At 36.3% G+C, this 26870-nt stretch overlaps 1 protein-coding gene across 4 annotated transcripts in view; it reads left to right on the top strand.

Annotated features, from left to right (window-relative positions):
* The window catches only part of LOC109091422 (protocadherin Fat 1-like), an 87763-nt gene that overhangs the window by 17759 nt on the left and 43134 nt on the right, over positions 1 to 26870 (top strand). For all 4 annotated transcript variants that reach the window (XR_006153735.1, XR_006153736.1, XR_006153734.1 and 1 more), the window contains exons 3-4: positions 9864 to 10178; positions 24368 to 24429. Coding sequence is in view for 1 of the 4 variants with exons in the window: in XM_042716700.1 (XP_042572634.1) it covers positions 9864 to 10178; positions 24368 to 24429 (377 nt within the window). In the remaining 3 variants the exon portion in view is untranslated. The remainder of the gene's footprint in view (positions 1 to 9863; positions 10179 to 24367; positions 24430 to 26870) is intronic.

Genomic DNA, 26870 nt, shown 5'->3' with positions numbered 1-26870 from the left:
AAAAAGCTCTCCGGAATGAACTGGGACGCTAATGTGGCGGCCTGGTGAAAATGGCAGTGCCGACTATGTCACTGGGCAGCTATTTCATGCTTTGAAAAAATGTTGTTATAACGGAGGACAAACGCTCGTTATCAGGAAGGGCTCAGAGATTGGAGTCAATTGACAGGGGAAAGAGCATGCTTAAAGTACAAACATGATATTTAAACAAACAGGCCGCGCTCACTGCCAGGCCTCTGCAAAAACACAAGGTCTTCTGGACAATGGGATCTGTCTGGGCAAGTGTCAAAAGAAGCTCTCAGCTGGAATTAATGGGCTAAAGCAGGCAGGAAAAAACTCCCCTAGTTTCTTTGACAAAGTTCCTCTTCTTTTTCTTGCTCCTTTTTATGTGAGCCAGCTTAGCCATTTTTTTTTTCTCAGGATTGCAGTATATAGGTTTATATCATTACTGGTTTGTTTTGAAAATGCAGTGATTTCTGATCGCTCTCTGCTTTTAAGATGATAAGATTAGTGTGATATGTAGAGCAAAACAGTGAGCTATATTAAGTCGGTCAAATCATTGTGTTCCTCCTAAGTATGATTTTTCCCTCCAGCCGGATGTTAGTCAGGTTGATTGTTGCTTTGTTAGCCTGGACGATATAGTGAAGACGCAATGATGCGTATTGATGTTTTTTTTTGCTTGGTTAGATTGGTAAGACGGAATTAGACGTAATACTGAGTTAGAGGGTTGTAGAGGGTTGACTAAGGATGTAATCAGTTGTGGATGATGTGCTGATAAGGTGGATAAGATTTTTTTTTTCCGTAGTGTTTTGTTTTAGTCAATCAATCGTTCCTTTACAATTGCATTGTCCTCATATCCACTATTAGAGGCCGATTTATAATACCTTGCCAGTAAAAAGAGGCCGATAACCTTGGCAGTGGCAGTCTCTTTTTTCTGATTTATTCCAAGTAACAATTTTAGTCTAAAGAATCAATGGAGAAGTTTTTTCCCACACATGTTTCTTATATTAATTTATTGCTTTAATCAGCTCCAAGACAATTTTAGTCTAGAATCAATCTTTTCCCACACATGCATTTATTGCTTTTTCAAAGTTATAAAGTCCATGCAGCACAATATTTAGGGTTCAACATTAAGGATGGCCAAGACAATTTTAGTCTAGAATCCAATTCATGAATTTATACACTGAGACAAAGCCATTAATGTGTCAAAAGTGTATAGGACCAAAGCTAATTCTTTCAAACCCAACTTTGTGGTCCCACATGTCTCTTACTTTATGTTTGCATTATCCCCACACAACATAATTTTAATATTCACTTGTGAGTGCAGTTAAACAGTTTATTAGGAACAATCAAAGCTGACTTTCAAACTGAATTTTTTTGCATCATTTTACTCCAGTATTCAGAAATCCTTTTTAACAAATCTTATTTTCTACTAAAAAAAACATTTAATGTTATTATTATCATATTAATTATTATTATTATTATAATATTATTGAAAAGAGCTGAGAATTTTTTTTTGTTTTTTAGGGGGGATAAATTGAAAGAACAGCAATTGTCACCAGTATGTACATCAAAAATGTTGGATTTAGTCAGGAATTATAGTTTGGAAAAAAGGACTAGTTAGATGTTTAATTTAGTACACAAAATAGATCTCTGGCCCAAAGCCTTTTTGGGGTGAATTATTCAGGTCACAGATATTATATCATGGTTTTATCATATGGATTACTTTATAATAATTGAGTTCATTTCTATAGTCACTGAGTATTCACTGAGTACATTCTTTAAGGCTGCATACAGAAAGTTGAAAGTAAAGTGTATACAAAAAAAAGGGTCGAGATTGCTCTTCTCTGTACGATTATTCATGGTTTTATGTAATAATTTGGTTAATTTGTGGTAATGATGTGTTTTTTAGTTGTGAAAGGAGGGGTGAGGTGGGGTGAGGTGGGGGCTTAGCCGTTGGTTGCCTTGTAATAATATTGTTTGTGACGATGGAATCTCAACTATTTCTCTGGAGTCTCAGGAAAGAAAAAGATTGAGAAAAGAGTGAAGTGGGAGGTGGAGAGAAAAATCGCTGAGAAAGTTTATATAAGCATGTGAGCAGGAGGCCTAAGAAGGCTGAGGAATGCAGGAGCCCTCCAAACAGAATTAACCAAGCCAGTTCAAAGAGAAACGGACCACTTTTTAAAGTGCAGACCAGGGGAATACACATCTTAAGCTGCCCTAACTTTTTCCTCTGCTTCCACCACCTCCACTACATATGTGAAGCAGTGTAGAGTCACTCTCTGAAGGTCAGAGAATTGCTCAGAGTTAGTCAGGCCTTGCTTTGATGATATTCACAGCAGTTCTGCTAACATCATCTGTGCTTACAGGAGCTGCAGTTTTGTGGCTTATTACGCATCCTCATCCAAAAAACAAAACAAAACAAAAAAATGATATTGACAGTTTTTTTGAAGGCAACTTGTCTCTTTTTGAAAATGAGCACTAGGGATAAACAGGGTTTTACATATCATAATCCTCTATTTGACAACCTTGGTAATCTTTTTCTGGCATTCTAATTTTGTGCAATTGCCAGCTTTTCATTTACATACAATTTGTAACTTCTCCAACTGAAACTGTGCCATGTGTTTGAATGTGTGTATAAAGAATAAGCAAGGGTTTCTTCAGCTATCATGGGCACTTTTAGCCCTGTGGACTATTAGAACATAAAACCTCTTGAAACACACTTTTCACACTCTCCCTAGTTTAGTTTGTCCACCAAAAATTTCCAACATTGGATTTGACGTACATTGCCAGAATTGTCTCCCTCCAGTTTTTCTGAAAGCATCACACTAGAATAGGTGTGTGTGATATGAAAGTTTTTGATCAGGGACAATAAAAATGTCTCCACGATCTTCTTTTGAAGAAATATTGTAGTATCGCGCATTCTATCAGTTGCAGTTCTGGTGCCTCTGTCTCTATATGCTGTACAACTCCTCATACAATCACATCAAATGTTAACTCAGTGGAAGAGTTACACTCAGCTTTTTTTAGGTTGCAGTTCTGGTGCCTCTGTCTCTATATGCCATGTGCTTCAAAGTTTTGCCGGTTAATAATGTCATTTGATTGCACACAACACTGATTACTGAATTAAGTTATCTTTTGCACTAATACTGTCAAACACTTATAGACTAGTTGGTTATGTCTAAAATAAAAGTAAACAGTTGAGAGAAAAACGGATGCGTGACTGTATATTAGATGGTTGCATGTCTTAAAGGGACAGTACTAAACATGCTGCCGACTGTCATTAACGGGATATTTCACCCTAAAATTGAATTTCTGTCATTACTACTCACTCACATGTTGTCTCAAACCTGTATTCATTTCTTTATTGAAATTAATAAAACACAAAACACAAAATAAGTTATTTTGAAGAATGTGGGTAACCAAACAGTTGCTGGTCCACATTAAATTTGATAGAATTTGATTTGTGGACAAGCAACTGTTTGGTTATCCATGTTCTTCATAATAGCATTTATGTTCAGCAGAAGAAAGAAACTCATTCAAGTTTAAAGTAAATTTTGAGTGAGTAAATGATGGTATAAAAATAAAACACTAACAGAATTGACAGACAGATGACAAAATTTTTATATTCTTTAATGTTAAAACAGCAAAACAAAAAGAGAAAAATCACTCACTACTCTTGACACTGTTTTATTTGTATACTATGTGTATTTGTAATGTGTATTTTTGTTCTTATTTTTAATTGCAAAGATAAAATAATGACAAAGATTTGTATCTTCGCCCACTTTGGCCTAAATATCCACCATTCTTTTTCATATTTTGTCACCTTGAAAGGTTTTGTCTTTATAATAGGGCAATTAATTTGGCTGTAATTCTCAGACAACTTGCAAAATAGTAAAACCAATATAACAAAGAATCGTGATATATCTAAAAAAACATTGTGATATGAAAGTTTAGCCATATCGCCAACCCGTACACTAGATGTGTTATTTCACATCTCAAATTACACTACAATTCAAAAGTTTACATTCTATTTTGAATTAATCATTTTATTTAGCAGGGATGCCTGAAATTGAACAAAATTCAGAAATTTTATAATGTTACAAATGGTTTCTATTTTAAATAAATGCTGTTCTTTTGAACTTTCTATTCCTCAAAAAAATAATTTAAAAAAATACACATTTTTAATTTTTCACAGTATTGCTGTTTTTACTGTATTTATAATCAAATAAATGCAGCTTTGGTGAGCATATCATCTTTCGCAAACAACAAAAGATCTTACAGACCCCAAACTTTTGAACTGTATTGTTTTAAGTACATTAATTTAATTGCATTTTAATTGCATCATAGTGGTAGGACAGGCATTGTTTTTAAGAAATAAAAAAACATTTTTTTTTTGAAAAATAATTATTTTGATTATTACGGTGTAGCAGTTTACATAAGAATTTATAAGAATTTCTAATAGTTCATATTTTTATGACCGATGTTCATATTTTTAAGATTTCAAGTGAAATGACCCAAGCTGGATTGGGTTGTATGACCATCAGCTCACATCATATTGGTGAACTCATACTACCCAGTAAGCCATGTGTCCAACCAGACACTTCTCTCTGACCCTCATTTTAGGAAAGTTGAGAAACAGAAGAGGGAAGGCTGGATGGAGCCTGTGCTATTCCCCAATCCACTTAACATTCCCATCATCATGGCCCTTCATACTCTCAACCAGGACCAAACTTTAACATGTCAATTCAAGATCAGAAACCCTTCATGCTTGTTAACTCAGTGTGTAGATGGTGTAGTCATGGTCGTCTCATGATCTAATCAGTCACTGGGGATGTCGAACCAGTCTGAGAATGAAATTAGCTTCCTTTCTGTCTCTCTTTGCACACACAAATATGCACACACACCTATGTGCAAGGTCAGCCATGTTGAGTCAGTGCGAGTGGTTTTCGTTGTTCATTGAGGCACACAGTTTGCTGTGAAATGTCTCGCTTCAGGGTGAAGAAATGAACAAAAAAAGCAGCAAGAAAGAAAGACCTGCTGTATTTCTTTCATATTCTATAGCTCCAGGCCAGGTTTCACAGTGGATTGAAAGGTGTGGCAGAATACCTACAAAACAACCTTAATGCACTGAGTGAATCATCACAATTACAGATCATACGGATTGTGTTTGAATACGCCAAGACGTTTGTGCGGAATTTCCAAATTCCAATTCTTGTTTGAACTAAACCGGGCTACCTCTATTGCTAGTTTGTAGATAAAGGATTCAGCATTGGGGAAATATTTTGGTAGATATGAAATATAAACTATAAAAATGTTTCACTGAAGATTGTACCAGCATTAAAGCTTGAGGTGATGAATGCCTGAAGCTTCTTTATAACAAAAGCTTAATCTTAGTCAGGGTTGGTTAGTATTGTAAAAGACTGTTTATTGTTAAGTAAATGTTCTTGCACGTCAATTCAGATGCAATTCACTCAACCAGGCTTCTAGAAGACAATTTATGGGCAGTTCAGCTGGTAAATCCATGCCATTGGTCTATTCAGACCAAGTCAAAGTTCCATTATTTTATAAATTTTACGATAATATTTAAAGATTTTAAAACTTAAATATGCCATGCTTTAAGTCTAAACTCTTTTTTATGTTTTTAATTAGATGCGATTTGTAATATTTCATTAGATTATACTGTTAGTTTGAAATTTTAATACTAATAATTTCACACACACACACACACACACACACACACACATGTGAACAGAGCATAGCGTCATGAGAGGGTAGCGTCATTTTACCAGCATTGCCACGTTACAGCACAGTAGCACTATTACAAACAGGAGCAAGTATACCACGTAGAAATTTCCTGTTGCCGCATTATTTGAGCGGACATTGCTTTTCCGGTGAGCACGAGCAAGCGGTACATGAGCAGAACGCACATTCATAGAGCGGAATATTGGGCAGAGCACCACACCGCACCCTATATTTTCGGCCAAATACCAAAAATGACATTTTCGGCTTATATTTTTCTGCAGTCCAAATTTCTGTGCATACCTACAAAAAATATGAAGTGAATTTTAGCTTAGTATGGTCTTTCAGCATCAGGCTTTAGTGGGAGTGGGCTTGTGTGTTGGTGAAGTCATCCTGTTGACTGCTTTTTCAGCAGTGGCCTTTTGAGCTTGAAGGAGCTGCTTTCTTTTGTGTGTATCCCCCAGTTATCCAAATGAGCACTCAAGCATGGACAGTCGTTTGCCAGAGACAAAGCTCATTTTCTGCCTCAACCTATCTCTCTTCTGCTACCACCTCTTTCTCGTCCACATCTATCGTTAAGCTCCTCTGACTCCATTTGACACTTTCTCATACCCTGCTAGCCGCTCACAGAAACACTCGTTTGTCTTCATTATTCATCCTTCTCAGCCAAATATCTACAGACATTTAGTTTATATAAATATGTAACATTTAAAGTCTTGCACAAACAATTTCTCAACACACCTCAGTTCAGTACACTTAAACCTCTACACGTGCTAAACGAATCTTTTACAAAGTTCAGTTTAACAACCTTAAAGATGATTTATGAAGTTGCCAAGGCAAGAATTGCAATTACTTTTGCTCGTACTTGTGGCAAGGGATTTGAACAAATCCCCGCCCTAAGCATTACAATTATATATGTAACTCATTATTTGTGCTACAACACGAACAATACCTCAAATCAAGTGACTTTTGAGAATGCTATTATCTTTATAAGTAAAACCTTTATGACATGGTAAACATTAGAATCAGATTATCATCAGAGAGTTTCTTATTATCATTTAAGTGCCCCTATTATGGGTAATGAAAGGTTCATATTTTGGTTTTGGGTGTCACCAACAACAGGTTGACATGCATGCAAGGTCAAAAAACACTTTCATTGTCTTATGATATGCATTTATTTTTACCTTACTTGCTTACGACTCCCAAACAGTTCGCTCAATGATGAATTTTTCCAAACCCATTCTTTTTCGCGTGAAGCTAATCTGCTGTGATTGGTCTTATTTTCCTTTCATTATGCCTGTAATGCCTGATAAAGCAGCGTTTGTGAGCGCAGTGCTGCTTTGTGTACAGCGTTACCGGGGAAACCGCTATTTGTACCACTCCAAAAGCAGCACCTAGTGGCAAAGAATGAATTTCCATTTTCATTCGGAACAAGAAAAAACCAACAAGTGGGTGGGGAATATGCTAATGTTTAAGTCAACACGAAACGGCTTGGGATTCATTTTAAAAACGACTCATTTCAATGATTCAGAGTCGACTCTTTCTTTTAAGAGACAATAAATTAATACAAAGTGCACTTTCAGATTTATAACTTTGCAGGATGTATTCATTCACTCAGAGCTGTGTTATACACTGCATGAAAGGTAATTTTCAAAAATCCATAATAGGGGTACTTTAAAACGTTTCTTGTTATCGTTGATTAAAAACAGATAAATATTTTTGTGGAAACTGTGACACATATTCTTGATTCTGAAGAGAAAGTTCAAAAGAACAGCTTTTATTTTAAATCTAAATCTTTTGTAACATTATACCTGTTTTTACTGTCACTTTTGAATATATTTAATGTGTCCTTGCTGAATAAAAGTATTCATTTCTTGAAAAAAAAAATCTCACTGAAACCTCACTTTTTTTAAAACTTAAAAATCTAGTTAAAAATATAGTTAAAGTACTAATTTTTCCTCTTTTTTAATTTTGTATGCATTTTCTTTGTTTGTTATTTATTTGAGGATTTTTTACAACGTTGAGTATATAACAGTGCTGATCTATGGGCCACCGTAGGAAAAATCCTGTGGGCAAGATGAAGTGAGCTATCCGTTTTCTTTCTCTCACCTCCTATATTGGAGCCTTAAGCTATCCAGCTAAAGTCAGGTGTTATGGATCAATGATGAATGAAAAATAAGGCCAAGAAGGTCAAATAAAACAGCCCGAGCCTGTGAAAAGCATTTTTTTCTTGTCTGTTTTTAAAGTCTCTTCTTTCTCACGTGACACCCTTGAGGCTCCATCTAGTCCTGTGAGTTTGCTAAAGCCCAGCAGAGAAAGTTAAAAAGACAAAGAACCAGAACTGGCACTATACACTGTGCAAAAAGATTCTTCTGCAACAAATCAGATAACGTTGCCACTTCCTTATTTCTTATGTCCTTGTGCGACATTGTCAGCTTAAATGAAGTTGGAATGAATGAGAGTATTCTTGAAATGTTTGCAACCTGAATAAATACCAGATCTTATGATTTCTTAACCAGCTAGGTATAATCTCAAAGTTCAAGGGCTCAAGTTTAATCGGATCGAGTTTTCAACGACAGAAGCCTCCCTGTTCTGGCAGGAGTAAACTTTGGCCAGGGAGTGTCTATCTAGCTCTCTTTCTTCATTCAAACACCCCACCTACCTGCCCTTAGTAACGATGAGATCACTGGGCTACTGATAACATTACAGGTCTTTTCAGGCAAGCCAAATCTTTATTGCACTTAACCAAGCATTCGCTTTATTCAGTTTGATACAATAAAATATAAGTAAGATACAATAAAATCTAATGAATCATTCTGCAGCATAAATTATGCCACACCTTTCTTACACTACCATGCAAGACCTGGATAAACGTAGAGATCAGAGTCCAAGTGCTTCTTTTGCTTTTTTACTCTCTTGCTATCATATGTGATGGATTCGAGTGCTCTTTGTATGCAGACCTGCTGTTTGCTGACTGACGGCCTCCACCTCTTCTTCCTCCCCCATCTCATTCCTTTATGGCAGTGAAACAGAGAGTTTTGCCCTGACTGAATAGGCAGACTGTTGACACAGCTGACAGAAATGCTGCACACATTTGAAACGTCTCTAATGTTTTGTGATTGCTAGGTAGAGCGCTGAACATGTGACTCTGGCTCTAAGCAAGCAAGTTTAATAAAGGCGTTCTACACTTAGAAGACCAATAAGACAATCTATAGGAGATATTAGGTTCCCACTTAAATCTATGAAAGCCACTTATCTGCTTCTAAGGCTGCCATTATCATAGGCAAAGCATGATGGGTATAGGATGTTGTGGCTGTGAAATATAGAAATGATATTTAAAGGTCTACTTTAGGTTTTACACCTAGAGAAAGAAACATACTCATTTGTGATGAAAACTTGTCAAATGCCAATTTATTTTGTTGTGTGAAAATGTTTGTGTGATGTTGTAAAGTGCCACTAAAAATGTAAATAGATTAATTAGTTTTAAACTTGACAAACAAGTAAATACATCTAAAACTCTTTATTTCATGTTTAAAACATATTTAAATGTAACAATAATTTTTAATAGTTGACAAATAACCATTTAAAATGGTTTAAGTTGGTTTATTTTTTATTTTAAATTAATTTATTGTTTACTAAAAGATTAGGTTGCTTTTATAAAAAAGGTAACACTTTTATAAAAAATTTGGGTTTTTATTTGGTTTGTTTGTGTGTTTGTGTTTATATTTTATTGTTATAATAGTAAGTACATGTAACGTGTAACAAGGACACCTTAAAATAAAGTGTTACTAAATAAAATAATAATAAAAAAACTTTAAGGTTTATTTTAAGTTACACTTTATTTTGTTGTCCCTGTTACAGTGTAATTATACATTTAAGTATTGAGTAATATGAATGTGCTTGTGCACTTTTTATTGATATTACTATAGTAAGTACATGTAACATGTAACAAGGTGTTAACTCATATTAAGTAAATACACAACTGCTGTTTAGTTTCTTTGTTTTAATTTTAAATGGCACTCATATTCATACATAGCATACTGTAGCTAGGTGTAACTTTTTTAAGAAAATGCCAGTTGATGCGTCTTAGAGATGATCCTATGATTTCTTCATGCTCTCCTCAGGTGTGATCCGGACACAGGAACTGCTGGACCATGAGACCGTACCTCACTACTGGCTGACGGTCTATGCTACTGATCGTGGTGTGGTTCCGCTGTCTTCCTTCGTCGAGGTCTACATTGAAGTCCAGGATGTCAACGATAATGCCCCACAGACATCCGAACCTGTCTATTATCCGTCCGTCATGGAGAACTCACCCAAAGATGTCTCCATCATCCAGATTGAGGCGTTTGACCCAGACACCAAATCTAGTGAAAGGCTGTCCTATAAGATCACTAGCGGGAATCCCCAGGGTTTCTTCAGCATCAACCCCAAGACTGGTAAGTGTTTCAAAGAGCTTTGTTTTCATCTAAATGTCCTTCTAGCAGTTGATTTGAAGATGCAGAGGTTGACAGGAATAGACTGAGAGTTTGAAGTAACCGAATTTATCAAATGTGGGTTCAACTGGACATAAGGCAGATTTATTTTAAAAGATTTTATTTTAAAAGATTCAGCACACATATTGGGCAACTACTACACTTAAAACATGTTATATCTTATAAAGGTTGTATAGCACTGATAAATTAATCATATACCAGTGTACATTTTGAAAAACCTTTTTACTTTTATTCAGCAGGGCACTAAAGATGTGTATTATAATGATGCATTAACCTTCTATTTCTCAAAGAATCTTGAAGAAGTTTCCACAAAATATTAAGCCAATAAAAATATTCAGTCTAATATTAAGGCAGTTGAAAATTTAGTTTTGTTATTAGAAATTAATTACATTTTTAAAAATATTAAAATAAAAAATATTTCACAGTATTTCTGTTTTTACTGTATTTTGATCAAATAAATGCGGCCTTGGTGAACATTTCAAAAATGGTTGTTCATATGGTAACTAACAGCAATTCTGTTAATTATTTCTTCAGATGACACACAACTCAATGATTCATTTCCTAGTAAAGCATGGTTTGCAGAGCATATTCTGTTCGAAAGGGCCTTTTCATGTCACATTGACCTATATAAGTACAGTGAAAATGGTCCATCAGAGAAGACATCCATCTACAGGATGCATACAAATAGTTAGAGATAGGTTAGCTGTGTCCTAATGCTCTTCTGAGATTCTTTGAGTGCCATCAGTCCCAAACCTCTGTTTTTATGTAAATCTACTGAAGCATAAGGCTCAGTGAGTAAGTGTATGAAGGCACATTCAGCTGCTCTCAGATCTACTCTGTGTTCTTGTTTTCTCACCATGTCTCTCTCTCTGTCGCTTTCCTCTCTTTCTCACTCTCTTCATGGATCACTGTGCACGCATATGGGGTTTGCTAAATGGACCCACACTGAATATTTTATACAGCTATGGTTCCCCCTCCTCGTCCTCTTCTCCCCCATAGAGTAGAACATGATTTTGCAGGCATACCGAGGAGAATAGGCGTAAAAAGGTGCAAACAGCAGATCCAGAGGCCCGGCAGCTGTAGAAAACCTTGAAATGATTCACACTTCAAGTTCAGGACTTTTCAGAAACATGTTAGGTCAGATTACCTAGCGCCTGCAATATCTTCACCATTGTTGTCTGAACATGTTTTAGTGCTAAGAACAAATAACTTTTAAAGCTTAACTGAGGAAGACGGTGATAGCTAGCAGCTACAGTTCTATTGCTCCCACAATGTTTTAGATAAAAAAGACATAAACGAGCCCATCATTAAGACACGCTAACGTTCAAACATTTGTGGTCTGTCAGATTTTTTTTATATGTTTTTGTAGAATACCTCTTATGCTCACCAAAGCTGCATTTGACCAAAATAAAAACAGTAATATTGTGTGTGTGTGTGTGTGTGTGTGTGTGTGTGTGTGTGTGTGTGTATATATATATATATATATATATATATATATATATATATATATATATATATTAGTAGTTTTCCTCTTTATTGTTTAATTTATTGTTATTATGTAAAATAGATCTAACTATTTTATTTTATAATATTGTTGTAATATACTGGCATAATTTTACATCTCAATAAACTAATTGTTAATGAAAAAAAAAATATTGTAAATTATTATTACAATCAAATCAAACATTTCAGTTTTTATAATTATTTCTCTATTATTACAATCAAATCAAACATTTTAAATGTCTTTACTGTCATTTTAATCAGCTTGATGCATCCTTGCTGAAAAAAAAAAGCAACACTGAATTGTAGTGTACAGTAAGAGTACTGAGCTACATATTAAGAATTTTATGAGAATTAAGATTTTTAGAATTTTGGCAAATTTGAGCAAAATTTGAGACATTTTGAGATCTCTTCTGAAACTCCTGTGTGTGACATTATTAGATCTTTTTCTTAGGAAAAACATTTGTTCTACATTCAGTCTCATTACTGCCTATGAGGAACATTTAAGATTATAAAGAGATTTAATTTGTAATTTTTCTTTCCTATGGGTACACTTCTCTGAAATCCTCAAGCTTTATTTGAATGAAGTGAGTATGTGGGTACAATTATATGAAATGATGATTTTTTATGATTTGTGAACCTGAAAGCAGTCAGTATGAGAAACTGGCCCTGAAGTTTTATTTGAGTTGAAGGTTTTGGCCAGTCTGTGAAAGTTGGTGGCCAGCCTCTCTCACAGTGTTTTACTGACTTGTGTGGTCTTTTTTCTCCATGCAGTTACATACACAAATGTCAAATAACAAAGGTTATTTTTGCTAGCATTGGCCAATGAGAGTTTTCAGACCAAATAAGGGTTTGTCCTCCAGCAGACTGTGTTCTCTCAGTAACGGTTCCACACTTGGATCTGCTCCAGGGAAAGAAAGAAAAAAAGAAATTAAGGAAAGGGAGGAAAAAAGAGAGGAAAATTAAAGCAGTCTGACTTTTTAGTAGAATATTAACCATTCCAGGAGTGGCGGATATGTGTGGGTTATTAAAGTGCCTGTTTGTGTGTGTTACCAAGAGTAAGAGATAAGACTCTATTTAAGAAAAAAGTGCTTTTGCAACACTTTTAGTTTTAAGGCCGGAAGTTCTTCATTCGTAGTGATTAACAGAGATGGTTCACAGAAGTTCCTGAAATATTTTGTCATCTTGCAAGTCCATATCAGATCTCCAGAAGGGCTCTGCAAAGCACAGCTGATCTTGTACAACCATATCAGTATGTAATGTAGACGGTACATCTTTTGTCAAAAGCACAGGGTGCTCACCCACCCAAACACTTACAGACTCAGACATAATATAATATAACTGGGAGTAATCATGGATGGGTCTGTCTCTTCCTAGATAACATACAGCTGCACAGCGTGCACATGTCTGCCAGTGAATAAAGTTCATTGAAGGAGGTCTTTTCTGTACAGATGTTCCATTTACTTGAGTGGTTTCTAAAAATAAATAATAAAAAATAAAAAATATGACAGTGGTTTTCAGTCAGTGAAATGATTAGAATTCAGCCTCAAGGCACTGTTGCTATTGTTAACTACAACTAAAACTATTGTATTTTCCGTTACTTGTAATAAATCTGAAATAAAATGTCTAAGAATTAGAATTTTTGAAATTAGAAATGTTGCCTTTGGAACTAATTGAAATAATAATAAAAAAAATATTTAAACAAAAGCTGAATAAATGTGTAAAACTAAAATTAAAACTGAAAATATAAAAATAAAAGCTAATTTAAACTATCAATAAACACTTTAATAGTATTGAAATACTAAGATAGCACTGTCTCAAGGTTGATTGGTTTGGCTGCTTGAATTTCCTTTAGCACAGATTTGCATAGGCTTACTGTGGATGATGAATGAACAAGATGACGCTGTCCCTGCTTTACTAAGCATTTCACAATAACCAGGAGTATAATCCATTTAATCATAATGACTTGCTGTTTGAGTTTTGAGCCCATAGGGAGAATGGAAGATTTCACTTATTAACTCAGAATGAAAATGAGGGGAAAAACACTAAACAGTCTCAGAATGAAAATGAAATGTTTCAGTCACTATTTGTTTATTAATAAAGGAAACATTTAAGTGACTGCCTCTAATAAATTAAAGTTTGGGTTAGATTTCAGTGACTGCCTTAAAAACAATGGGAGATAAATCTAAACTAAACATTGAGATGTGTCACGGAGAATTCTCTTAAGCAGGGCTCCAGTAAGTGATGCATACTAAATCTCTATACACGGGTACCAACAGCCATTTTGTGTGTACTTATGTGAAAGAGAAAGAGTGTGCAGACAGTAACAATCAGTAGTGTTCCGTGGGGTTTCAGTCAGGGCCTTCAGTAAGCAACTGTAAACTACATACCCTTAGACATCTATCTTACACATCTCTGTAACAGTTAACGCAACCATATGCATATAATTCGCATAATATGCTGCACACAGGCTCCCAACAACAATGACAGCTGATCAACAATTTCAACAGTAGGCTAGATTGGGGTGGGTTAAATGCAGAGTAAATTTCCCTACATGGGTCAGTAAAAGTAAATCACAATACACGGGTCACAATGCACATTCACGTCACTCAATAACGACCCACCCACAGCAGCAAAACTGTACAAATGCTGGACATCCTCACAGGATTACCAACCACCACATACACCTCTATAACAATGTGCATGATTCAGTACTAAATAATAAAGCACTCACCTGTCACTTGTAAATAAAGTCTGTGCATCTGTCATACCATGTCCCTTACTCATATTAAAAAGTAAACATGGCCAAATAACTTGTTGTGCTCGGTGCTAGCTGTTAGCCACTCACAGCACTCATAGTTGCAGTCTTTGAAATGGTGCACAAAACCTTTGTTAGTGAATTCAGTTTGAGTAGTTTATCCTTTCTCAGTTATTCCTCTTTTGTCTGCAAAAGAGCGCCTTGAAAAAGGCATTTAGTAGATCTGGTGTAGGTGCCGGCAACTGCGGCTGTCATTTTCTTTTAGTTGAATTTCACTTTCATACCTTGGAAATTCCCAACTAAATGCTGGGGGTAGCACTGGGCACGTCGCTAGACCCAGAGGGCATGCTGTGATTCAACGTCAACATTTGATTGGCTGATGATTCTGTCACTAATGCTCATTACAAATCAGATGCGATGTCTTTGAACAAAAGGGTAGTACTGTCTGTAGTTCTGGCCGCAGACTTTATGTAAGATATTCCAGTTCAACCTAAACAAAACTAATCACAGCATAGGCCATTTGTGGACTTCACACAAATGAAAATGATACCCAAGTAATAATAATAAAAATATTTTTCACACAGTTTTATTTTTTAGAAGGCCCTGCTGACCCTAAAGGCCCACCACTGGTAACAATATACTACAGTAGTCATTTCAACAATTCATAATTTCTTTGCACTTAAAAGCGCTTCATGCGCTTCAAAGCATCAAGCAATTAACTCATAACATTTATCACAGGTTGCAATAACACCATAGCTACCTACATTGTTTATATTTGAACAAGGTTTCCATGAATGCTTCGTTGAATCTGGAGTTTAATTGTTATCACCGCTGACCTCTATTATTAGTTTTTTATTTTTTGCCCAAACCGTCACGCCTGACGATAAAGCAGTTAAATATACAGCAGGCCAAACCTCAGTAATTACATGCTCAGAAACAGCAGAGCCCTGTGCTGGCGCGTCTACAAAGCTGCCCTGCAAAAAATAGGACCTGTGGGAAGAAGCAGAATAAACTTGTTTGTTGGTTCGCTGGTAGATTGGTGAAGAGCACATCTGCAGCCTTGGAGTTTGATTGTTTATTTCTCAGCTGACATTTTTGTCTGCTTGGTCACAAAAGCACCTTGGATGATATTGATTGGTTGGTTTAGTTGTTTGTGTGTGTATGAGGTAACTAAGGGCTTTGATGAGAGTTTTTCTTTTGGGGGGGGGGGTTGGGCAACAATAAACAGGTCTTATTGCTGCTTTTGTGTTTCACTGAAGGGAACATGTCATGAAAAACAGGATTTCCTTGATCTTTTGAAAAGAGTTTATTGTACCATATATAAATACTCAAATGTGCACAACACAAAGCCTCTACACCAGTACAATAAGAGCATTTCTAGAAAATAAGCTGCAAAACAACTAAAAAAAATAGACATAACTATAACCTCTATATTTGATATATAAGCACATTTGCATAATGTGCACAATGCTATTTAATTTAAATTACTTAATTTCTCCATCCATCTGTTATATCTTATTTATGTATGTATGTATGCATGTAGATGTATGTATGTGTTATATGTGGATGGACGGATGCATGGATGGATAGATAGTTAAAAAAATAAATATCTATATTAGGTAATTTATTGAAATGTCTATTTATGTGTATACCTCTCTCTCTCTATATATATATATAAATACACACACACACACACACACACACACACACACACACACACACACACACACACACACACACACACACACACACACACACACACACACACACACACACACAGGACTTCAGGTAAAAGACAGTCAGGCAATAAAGAATATGCAGAATACAGCTGCCTTAAAACTCCAGCTCATAACATCTGAAGACTGTAATTTTCTCTGACACCTGTGTGCCACAGCCGTCCTCAACAAAACACACTAGAATTTTCCAGGGCAGATACCTGGCAGAGAAACAAGGATCCCTACTGAATTAATGTTTTGTCCTAGAGCTGCATTCAGAGGCGCTGTGAGCACAGATTGGTTCAGCGAGTGTAGCTGAGGATAATGACACGCACTGCAGGTGAACGGATTGTTCCCGTCTTTGAGTCAGGTCATGCAAAAGAGTCTGAGTCTGGTTAACCTGCTCATACTGTTCTCAATCCCTTCTGCACAGGTCAGTTAAAGTGATAAAGTGAGTGTGTGGGTGTGAGCTTGCATAAATGTGGTGTGTTTGTACATACACGTGTGTGTTCCTGCATAAGCGTTCATGCATTAGCTTACATGGTACTTTTGTCCCACCATTCTTTCACACCATCATTTTCTCCCTTTCTCTGTATCTTTAAGGTCTTTCCCAGAGGCCTTTGCTTTGTGTGAGGTGTGTGGGTGGTTCGCTAGTCTCTCCGTCTTTTCGTTTGCCCTTGTGAAATGCTTTCTCTGAATGACTGCACTATGCTTTTTTTGCTCAAGCGTATGTGTAAGAGAGATCCTTTTCATGCTTTACCTGTCGGTGAAGAGAAATTAACCTATCTGCCTTAAAGCTGCTTTCAGCCAGGTTTACGAAAGCACCCTGCTGAGTTGGACTTCGAATGATGTGATAAAGGAAAAGGTTTTATGTGAGCTGGTGTATTTGCGCAAGTGAACGTGACTACTCATTTCTCAGAGTAGAAGCGCATGTGTGGAGAGACAGGGATCAAATATCAGTGTATGCTTCATGACAAGAGCATTTTCAGCTTAAAGGGATAGTTCACCCAAAAAGAAAAATCTGTCATCATTTACTCTTATTTCAAACCGGTGTGACTTTTTCTTTTGTAAAACATAAAATGTATTTTGAGAAATATCTCCATGTTTTTATCCCTACAATGGAAGTCAGTGGGCTGCAGTGTTGTTGGGTTTCTAACATTTTGTGTTCTGCAGAAGAAGGTCAGTCATAGAGGTTTGGAATGAATGATGATAGAATTTTCATTTTTATAGGACTATGACTTTAAGTCTCTCAAACATGAAAAAGTCAAAAGAACCCGAATATGACAAATAAAAATTTTACCACTTGATGTGTCATATGCTGCTCTTTTGTAGAAATGTTTATTGTAATACATATTTATTTCACATGCCAGATAAAAATAAAAATGTCTTATATTTTACGAAGCATATGTTTCAATTCCAAAAAGTAACCGACCAAGTTTAGTCAGGTTGTCAGGCTTTTTCTTGTGAAATTTTTGTCTTTTATCATTTGCAATTCAGAAATTGAGAAGTTGAGTGTAATCGTGTTAAATTTAGATTATTTTTCTATATATATAATTTAGTAATTTTAGACTTTAAATTTTTATCTTATTTAATTTTAGTGAGTAAAACATTTTAGTGATATTTAAATGTTAACTTTTTTCTCTTTTTTCAGTGTTAAAAATGTTTAACATCATAATGCATTTTTTTTGTCTTGTCTTACATTCACTATCGTGAACAAAACATTTTTTGACATTTTTGTCAGTAATTTTGTTGACTAGATTAAAACTGAGATTCAGTAACTCCATTTAACTTTACGAAAACCAATTTTTACTTGTATTCACCATATGGTCAGTGTTGTTATTGTAAACTAAAACTATTAAAATAATTTTAGTAATGTGAAATGAACCTGAAATAAAATTTGATAATAAATGGGAAAACTTTAAAATTCTAAAATCACTAAAAGTAAAATGAAAATGAATTAAAGCAGTATTGACATATTTAAATATATATAACAACAATTAAAACAAACTAAAATTAAAATGAATTTTAATAAACATTTTAACTTAAAATATGAAAATTAAAATTAAAATAAACCACATGTACAATAATAGTATATTAATAATACTAAAATCACACTGCACATGTGGAGTGTTAATTTTGGACCATGAGTATGCTAGTAGTGTGAGTATGGGAATCATTTCTTTAGCTGGAAGGCACAAGCAGAAAGAATTGTGCTCCGTACAATGCACATGGCTCTTGTTCTGGTGTACAAACCACACACACACACACACACACAGACACACACACACACAGATTTCTGAAAATCTGAGCTCTCTGGTGTAATACCTGATATCTGCATTAGCTCTCTCTTTGTCCTCTTACCAGAGTAGTTTTAGCTCGCTTTACTGACAGTATCAAGTGCACTGACTGCTGGGATAGAAATCAGCTCAGGTAATTAGAAGTCTACGAGCCACCTCTGTGCCTTTGAGCTCCACTCTGCTTGTTTAATTGGAGTGAAAGGAGGATATAGCTGCAGTGATTCACAAGGCCTCCTTTCCTCTCCTTTCTCCTCCTTTCCACTTTCCTATCAACTTTCAGCAAGGCCATGTTTTTTTTTAAAAGGAATAAAAAGAGGGGGAAAATGTGGGTTGTTATACAACAATGCCATACACTCTTTTCAAAGGGTTCAACCCAAAGTAGGGAAAGCTTGAAAAGAAATGGATACTATGTCCAACGACTTCCTGTCTTTTAGGCTCCCACAGTTGGCTCGAGGTACAAAAGGTTATTAAGGATGGAAAACTAAAGCGAAGTGCGGGGAAAAAAAAACACATACACACACAAATCACTCCCCCTCCTTCTCACTCATTCCTGAGGATAAAGTTGCAGGGTTTTAGAGGCTTGTGAAGCATATCCACCAGCACACCTGTCCTGCTTGTTTACTGCTAACCTACGGATTTCACACACCAGAAATTTGCCTGATATTCAACCCAGCCAAACAAGCACGAGTCCATGAAAGCATTTGACCTCTGACAGAATCTTTGCATATGTTACATGAACAAATAATAAACAATGTGATTTGCCATTGTAAGAGAAGCTTGTGAATATTAGTATGCATTTCCCCCCTCATGGCTAGGGTAATCTCTTCTATTCCAGTTTAATATGCAATTATAAGTAAGCCATTTAAAGTGACTTCCACTATGACTGTTTGATTAAATGACCTGACATGTCAACTTCTGATTGGACCAAAGGCATGTTTGAGGTTGAACTGTCAGAACAGGGACATATAAGCAAACCCTGAAGTTAGCATCACCCTGGTTCCCTTATTGGAGGGAAGTATTGTTTGAGGTTGAAGTTTGAGTAAAGGTGGTTATATGCAAACCCTGATAAGTTTATGATTCTTAAACATTTTGTTAATCAAGATAATCTTCATAAATGTGAAGTTAGCATCACCCTGGTTCCCTTAAAATATAATCAGAAGTTGTGAAAAGCTGATGCTAGGCTAACAGACTCCAAAATGGTCACATGACTTTAACATCACCCCCACTCAGCTTCCAACAACTCTTTCAGTTTTTAAAATCTACAAGTTTTATAGGTGAAGTTTAAATAGCTAGCAAATGTGTGAGTATAAATGCAATGATACTGTAAAAACAATACTAGTGAGTAGATGAGTTTTTCTGTTTGGTGTGATAACATTTAATGTCCCTTAAAACCTGTTTAGTCCCATTTAGCCACTTGTTAGTCACAGCCTTAGTGGAAGTTAAAGCTTAAAAAACACGAGTGGGATATTGTTGATGTATTTTATGTCATAGAAGAAAGTGTGAAAATATCTTGAGCTTGTGTTAACCATATATATATATATATATATATATATATATATATATATATATATATATATATATATATATATATATATATATATATATATATGCATGGTACAGCACAGTACGGTTCCGTATGGTTCATTTTGGGGGGTTTTACACTGGGAACAGTACCAGGTACCTGGTACTTTTTTCAGTACCACCTCGGTGGAAGCTCCAAGCGAACCGTACTGTTACCAAAACGTGACATGTAAACTTTGCTGATCACTGATTGGCTGGAGAGAATTGTCATTACCTGCGTCACTGAACACAACAGAACTGCTAGATTTAAATCAGAACAGCCAGCAAAGGATCGAATACAACTGATTTGAATGAGCGCACCTTTTTTTGACAACCAAAAAATGGCTGTTTCGTTGTCTGTTGTGGAAGTATAGACGTTTCACTCGTTGATAGCAGAGGAGCGGATCCAGCGAGAGCTTGACGGGGCAACGCGGAATGAAAACATTTTTCAGGAGTCACGGCAGTAGAGGCGGTGCAACTATAACGGCGTGAATAATCCTGCCCACTCTAAAGCGGTACTAAACTGCAGTTGAAAATGCAAACTGATCCGTGCTGTGATGTGCTGAGCCGAGTCGTTCCACGCAGAGGAAAAGCGGCAATTGATGGTTTTTTCAATTGTTTTTGGCACAAAAACACTTCACCCTTAAAGGACAGGACATATACATATTTTGTGGCAGTGTGCTATACCTTGTGATATAGAAAAATCAATGCTGCGGTCTTAATGCCAATATGACCTTGCTATGCTCACACAGAGGTGGGAATGCAGAGATTTAGTGTTGTAAATCCAGGTCGTCCCCATGCATGAGTGAGCCTTGAGCTCAGGAATACTCAAATCAAAGAGAATGTTTTGAAAGAGACATTATCTGCCAGGGATTTGTCTCTTTATTCTTGTTCATTCTCTCTCTCTCTCTCTCTTCGTGACCCACACTCTAAATGGAGTTAGTACACCGCATAGAGCGGAGGTCTAAAAACTCATTGTTCGTAATCTTAGTCACTCTCAGATAGGAATTTCCTACCATCAGCTGCCCCATTTCCAAGGGCCTTTGGTTGCTAAATGTGGAGACTGAGCTGAAGCCACTTGACAAGACTGATGGGATTTATTCAGATGATGTCTGGTTTATCCGCCGATGAGTTTGAGAGGTCCTAGTTTGAGAAATGCCTGGAAACGTCATCATTTAATTGACTACATTTACAAACCCATACTGTACACTCACAAATACACAAAACTTTATTGTTGTTTTTTTTAGTGTTTTATTTTAGTTTTTAATTTCTATTTATTTTATTTAGTTTTACTTAGCATGACATGACAATAATAACCAGTGAATCCCTAGTAGTTGCCGCTGTTGCTTGTGTCATCTCCATTTGTGAACTCTGATTAAAAATTAATTACTTCAGCTTACTTTTTAGCTACAAAACACTGTCAGCATAAACGGCTTTTACAGGTCATTTGTACACTATTTAATGTGAATTTACTCATTAGTATAGTTGTGGAAAACAAATTATTAATAAACTAACCAGAAATCTTTAGGCATTTGCATGTTTTTGACTTATCTGAGCAAATATTTGTGTGTGCGAGTGTGGCAGAGTGTTTCTTTGATAGGCTCTATTGAGTGTTCTGCAGGAGGTTAATGGTGTAAGGCTAATGTGAGGCTCTTTCTGAGAGACACAAACCCAGCAAAGACTTCTTTCTCAACCTCAAGTGTTGCCCTTCTCTCTCTGTCCTTTTCACTCTGAAATGGCTCCTATTCACAAACGCAGTATGTGTTAGAATAGGGAGGAGGGTTAGGGTTCATTTGGGAATGTTGCCCAGGTCTGCCTACTGTAGTGCATGTCTTTGTGTGTGTGCTCATTTATCTATGTAGCTGTTTTGTGCTTGTTAGTGGGCCATAAGAGTGATTTTGTATGTACATTCATCTGTGCTTAAGAGAGGTGCATATGTGTTTCTTTAAGTGTGTGTGCTTTAACATGTGTGCGAGACCCTTAATGAGGAATGTGGCGTCTCGGTCTCAGATACGAGGTGTTGCATTCCTGCCTGCTAAACCAGACCTCTTCTAAAGTACATCAATGGCCTTCCGTCTAAGTGAGGGAGAGTTCATGAGAGCCAGAAAGAGAAAATAGCGCTTCTTTTTTCTCCCAAGCAAAAATGTTTTAGAGGAAAGGGCAGAGTGTCATTTACCCACACACTTGGATGCTCTTTTTTTTTGCTGGTTTCTTTCTGATTTTATCCTTTTCTTTTCTCCAGAGACAGTGTAGTGGCGCTATCATTATATGCAAGATTTCACTATGTGTTTACTGTAGGAGTTCAGTGGTTAGCAGAGGCGATTTTAGCCGAGGGTCACGCGCTTGTGCTCAGTGAAACATGCTCGAGCTGTAAGTACCTCAGACTACACAAACAGATCAAATAATGAAATCCTTGACCAAAATTCATTTGCTTTCTCAGAAACAATGAGGGTAAACATCATCTAATGGCTAATGAAATGAGATTCCTGCAAACAGGATACGATTCATCCCAGTCCCCACTAGGCTAATTAACGTTCCTGGGTCGACTTAACTTTATCTAGAAAAGCGATGTCGGCTAACCAAACTATAGCATACACTATTAAAAATAAAAGTTCTTTATCGGCATAGATGGTTCCATGAGCAACCTTCAACATCCATGGGACCTTTTTATTGCACTCTATAATGGAAAAATGTTCTTAGATTATTAAGATGTTCTTGACACAAAGAAAAAAATGGTTCTTTTAAGATATGTTCACAGAAAGGTTCCAAAATGGTTCTTCTATGGCATCACTGTGCAAACCTTTTTTTTTTTCATGTAACCTTTTTAAGAGTGTAAACCAGTCTAAACCAGTATGAAAATACATGGTTTGTTTGGTTATTCCATCCTTCGTCCCTTAGTTTGATGATTCTTTCTTTCTTTCTTTTTCTTTCTTTCTTCACATTTGAATCTCCCAGCTTCAACGTCCTTGTTTTTCTTTTTCCAAAAATGGCTGAACTGTAATTTTCATTGGCCACGCTTAGCCCGCAATGCAGTAGACCACTGTTTTTTTGGCCGGGGAAGAAATGGATTGTGGGTACGAGCACGGGCGTCTTTTTAGCAGCATGTTCTTAAGGTCCATCCAGCAGCCGTACACCTCAGCATTATACACATATGCTCGTGTGTAATGATATAAGTCATATCTGCGTATTCTGAACACCAAAATTTCTGGGAGACACTTAAAAACTGCCTAAATTTTATCAATTCACAATGTCAGCTAAATATTATTACTTTTTAGCCTAACAGTGAAAAAAAGTTCCTATAAAACATGTCCCTATTCAAATATCCCTATTTAATGTCTTTTTCCATTCCAGTCAAGTTCTTGGTCTATAAATGTAGCTTTGCCTTTAATATAATGTTTTAAAGTGCAGAGATTTTGATGACTGCCCGCATTCAGAGTTTATTTTCATTCCCATGTATGACTGCAAAAGCAAAGGAGAGAGAGAGCTGGTTTGCAGCCTAGCACAGTTTAGACCAGGAGCAGGAGGCGTGTTGCGGCTGGGCTATTTCTGCTGCCTGCATGTGCGCCATTGATGGCTTCTGGTTTCGGAAATCATTTTTCTGCACGGTCGGCAGGCGTCTCTCGTGTGGCCGGGGCTGGCAACGTCTGTTGTGCTCTCTGCCCCAATTATACTGATGGAGAAACACAAGTCTGCTTATTATCTGCAATTGAGACGCTCTTTAGAGAAACGTGCGCTCATTTGCATTGTTGTTAGATCTCTGTCTGCCTGTTTATACTCTCTTCACTGGGTTCAGCACTTGAATTCACTTCCAATTGGATTTCTGTTGTGCTCAGACCTTACTTTCCTGTAATGTAAAGCCCTTGAGAGAAATCTTCTAAAACCCTCCACAGAAGAACCCACACCCAGAACAGATTGGGGTAAATGCAGTGACGGTTGCACTGACATTACACTCATCATTTCAGTGCTTGAACGTGTTTATTATCAGCATTGTGTGTTTGGTTGAAGTTAGTTTGTGAGGTGTGTGTTGTCTGTTTTCAGGCAGTGTGAGTACGTGCTTAAAGTATGGTTGTTTGTTCAGCTTTAAAACAGTCCTGACACAAGCACAACGCCCTTTCTGCAGTTCTTTGCAGCTGAATATGTGGTATTTAACGTTTGTGTATGTGTGTGTGTGTGTGTTTACTTCACAATATTGCACCCAGAAGCTAAATAATTTTGACAAAACCCCTTTTGAGAATGTCTGGGTACAAGACTTTTAAGATGCTAAGTTTTAATGTGGTTATAAATTGTGTTCATGTTTTGCAGGTCTGGTCACCACCACGTCTCGGAAGCTGGACAGAGAACAACAGGATGAGCATATTCTGGAGGTAAAAACACCTGGATACATCCACTGACCACAACACTCCATAGAGCAGACAATCCTAGAAACTCATATTTAGAGAAGTCCTAAAAAGTCCCGGTTTTTAACCTTTTTTTTTCTTCTCTTTCTTCTTAAGGAATATTCTGGGTTAAAGTTAAGCTATTTGTATAGCTTCTGTGGTACTTTCCTTTCTTTCACCAAAAAAAGAGAGAGAGAAAGAAAGGAAATGCATTATATAAAATTATATTTTTAAACCTAAAAACAACTATACTGTATATGCTACCATTCATAAGTTTGGGGTCTGTAAGATTTTTTAATGTTTTTGGAAGAAGCCTCTTATAACAACCAAGGCTGCATTCATTTGATCAAAAATGCAGTTAAAACAGTAATATTGTAGCGTAATATTGCTATTTAAAACAACTTTTTTTCTGTTTTAATGTACTTTTACATGTAATTTATTACTCTGATGACAAAGCTGAATATTCAGCAGCCATTACTCCAGTCATCAGTGTCACATGAATCTTCAGAAATCATTCTAAATATGCTGATTTAGTGCTTGGGAAAAATTTCTCAATATTATCAGTGTTGAAAACAGTTCTGCTGCTTAATATATTTGTGGAAACTGTGATATATATATTTTTTTCAGCAATCTTGAATGAATAGAAGTTTCAAAAGAACAACATTTGAAATATATTTTTTCTGTCACTTTTATTCAGTTTAATGCATCCTTGTGTTATTTTTTTTTTAATTCTTACTGACCGCACATCAAAATATAATGTAATTAGAATTTTCTGGTTGAGCTTTATCATAGAATGTATTTTAAAGAGAACTCTTTGGAAGAAAAGTTCTGGTTGAGCTTTAACGTAGAATGTATTTTAAAGAGAACTCTTTGGGAGAAAATAAAAAAGGAAGAAAACAGATGAGTAAAAAACTTTTAGCCTTGATTGTTTAGACCCAAGGCACAAGCCACCAAACTCAACTGTGCACGTGAGCGGACTGCATTCTTCCCCCTCCATTCCATCCAAAGTGCTTCTGAGGGGATTTAGATATCCGGTGTGTGTGGAGGGTAGGTGTGTGTGTATATGCATGTTAGGGTTTGCCTTTGTTCTCTCTCAGTGTACCGTCTCGGGATTAGGCAGGCCAGAACAGGAAGCGTCGCCCTGCCCAGCTAAAGTTTATACTTGTGGATTTTAATTGAGCTGCAAGCTTCTATCACCTTCTCTCTCTCCTTCTCTCAATAACTCTTTACCACCCGCTCCCTTCCTTCGCCAAAAACCCAACCGCAGTTTGCTGATGCTTCAAGTTGTGCACAGATTGATGCTCTTTTAATTATTGTTATAGATTCAAATTCAGTTCAAACCCTGTGGCATCTCATTTAATTTGCACCAGCCCTTACCAGTTTTTTATGCCCATTTTTGTGACCCTAATTGTATTGTAAATGACAGGAGGGATGCGGACAGGAAATAAAACCAGGGAGGATGGTACACCCTGCAGCATACACTTGTCTGTCCTCCCTTCTTCTCTCCATGCCTCAGTGATGTGAGGAGCGCCTTTTGACTTCAAAGCAAAGACTGCTGACCGATAGACAGTAGGCTTGTAATTAGCTAATGCCAACAATGCTGCTAAATATTAGTAGTGCCAAGATCCCCTCAAGGTTAAATCTGTTCCTCTGGTTTTTAATTAACTAAGCTTTTTTTTTTAAACTGTTGAGATTGGAGTTTGGTGGTGCGTGTAGTTTCATTCGACTTGGATGCCATATATTAGCTGTCTTAAGCGAATGGAGCTTTAAGGAATGCTTTTCACCTGACATTGTCTTTTACCCTTTTAATTGCACTTTTAAATAGAAAAGCGAAACTGCATAAATTGGTATCCAGCCCTGACTTTAAACCACATTTATTGTCTCCATGGGTTTATTTAACACAAGAAGCCTTGCAATTGTCGCTTGAAATTGTCATTCACTTCCAGTTATTTTACCTGTTTTCAAATGCAGTCCGTTTAAGCTGCTTGATAGCGTGATGTTTAAAGGGGTCATATGACAATGCTAAAAATAACACTATTTTGTGTATTTGGTATAATGCAATGTGTTTATGTGGTTTAAGGTTAAAAAATTTGGTTTATATAATAATTTTTTTATTTTTTATATTACATGTAATTCCTTTCTGAAATGCATCGATTTTATATATCTAGTGGTTTTTAATTGGACAAATACCTCAAGCATGTGACGGAAATGTTATGCCCCTTGCCATATTTGGAAACACCGGGTCTCCACAACATGGCGGCAGTGACAACAATACTACAGCGAGAACAAAAGTTATGCCTTCTTTCTTTGTGTTAACATTTGGGCGGTGTTATGCAAATTGTCCAAAACAGTGATGTAGATATGGACGAGTCGTAACTTTTATAAAGAATATCTCTTCAGGTTTGAGACTTTACTCTGTACAACTTTAT

This window comes from Cyprinus carpio, chromosome B1 (genome assembly GCF_018340385.1).
Source record: "Cyprinus carpio isolate SPL01 chromosome B1, ASM1834038v1, whole genome shotgun sequence".
NCBI lineage: Eukaryota > Metazoa > Chordata > Actinopteri > Cypriniformes > Cyprinidae > Cyprinus > Cyprinus carpio.
The sequence above is the reverse complement of the archived record's forward strand: the minus strand, read 5'-3'. Positions and strand labels throughout refer to the sequence as shown.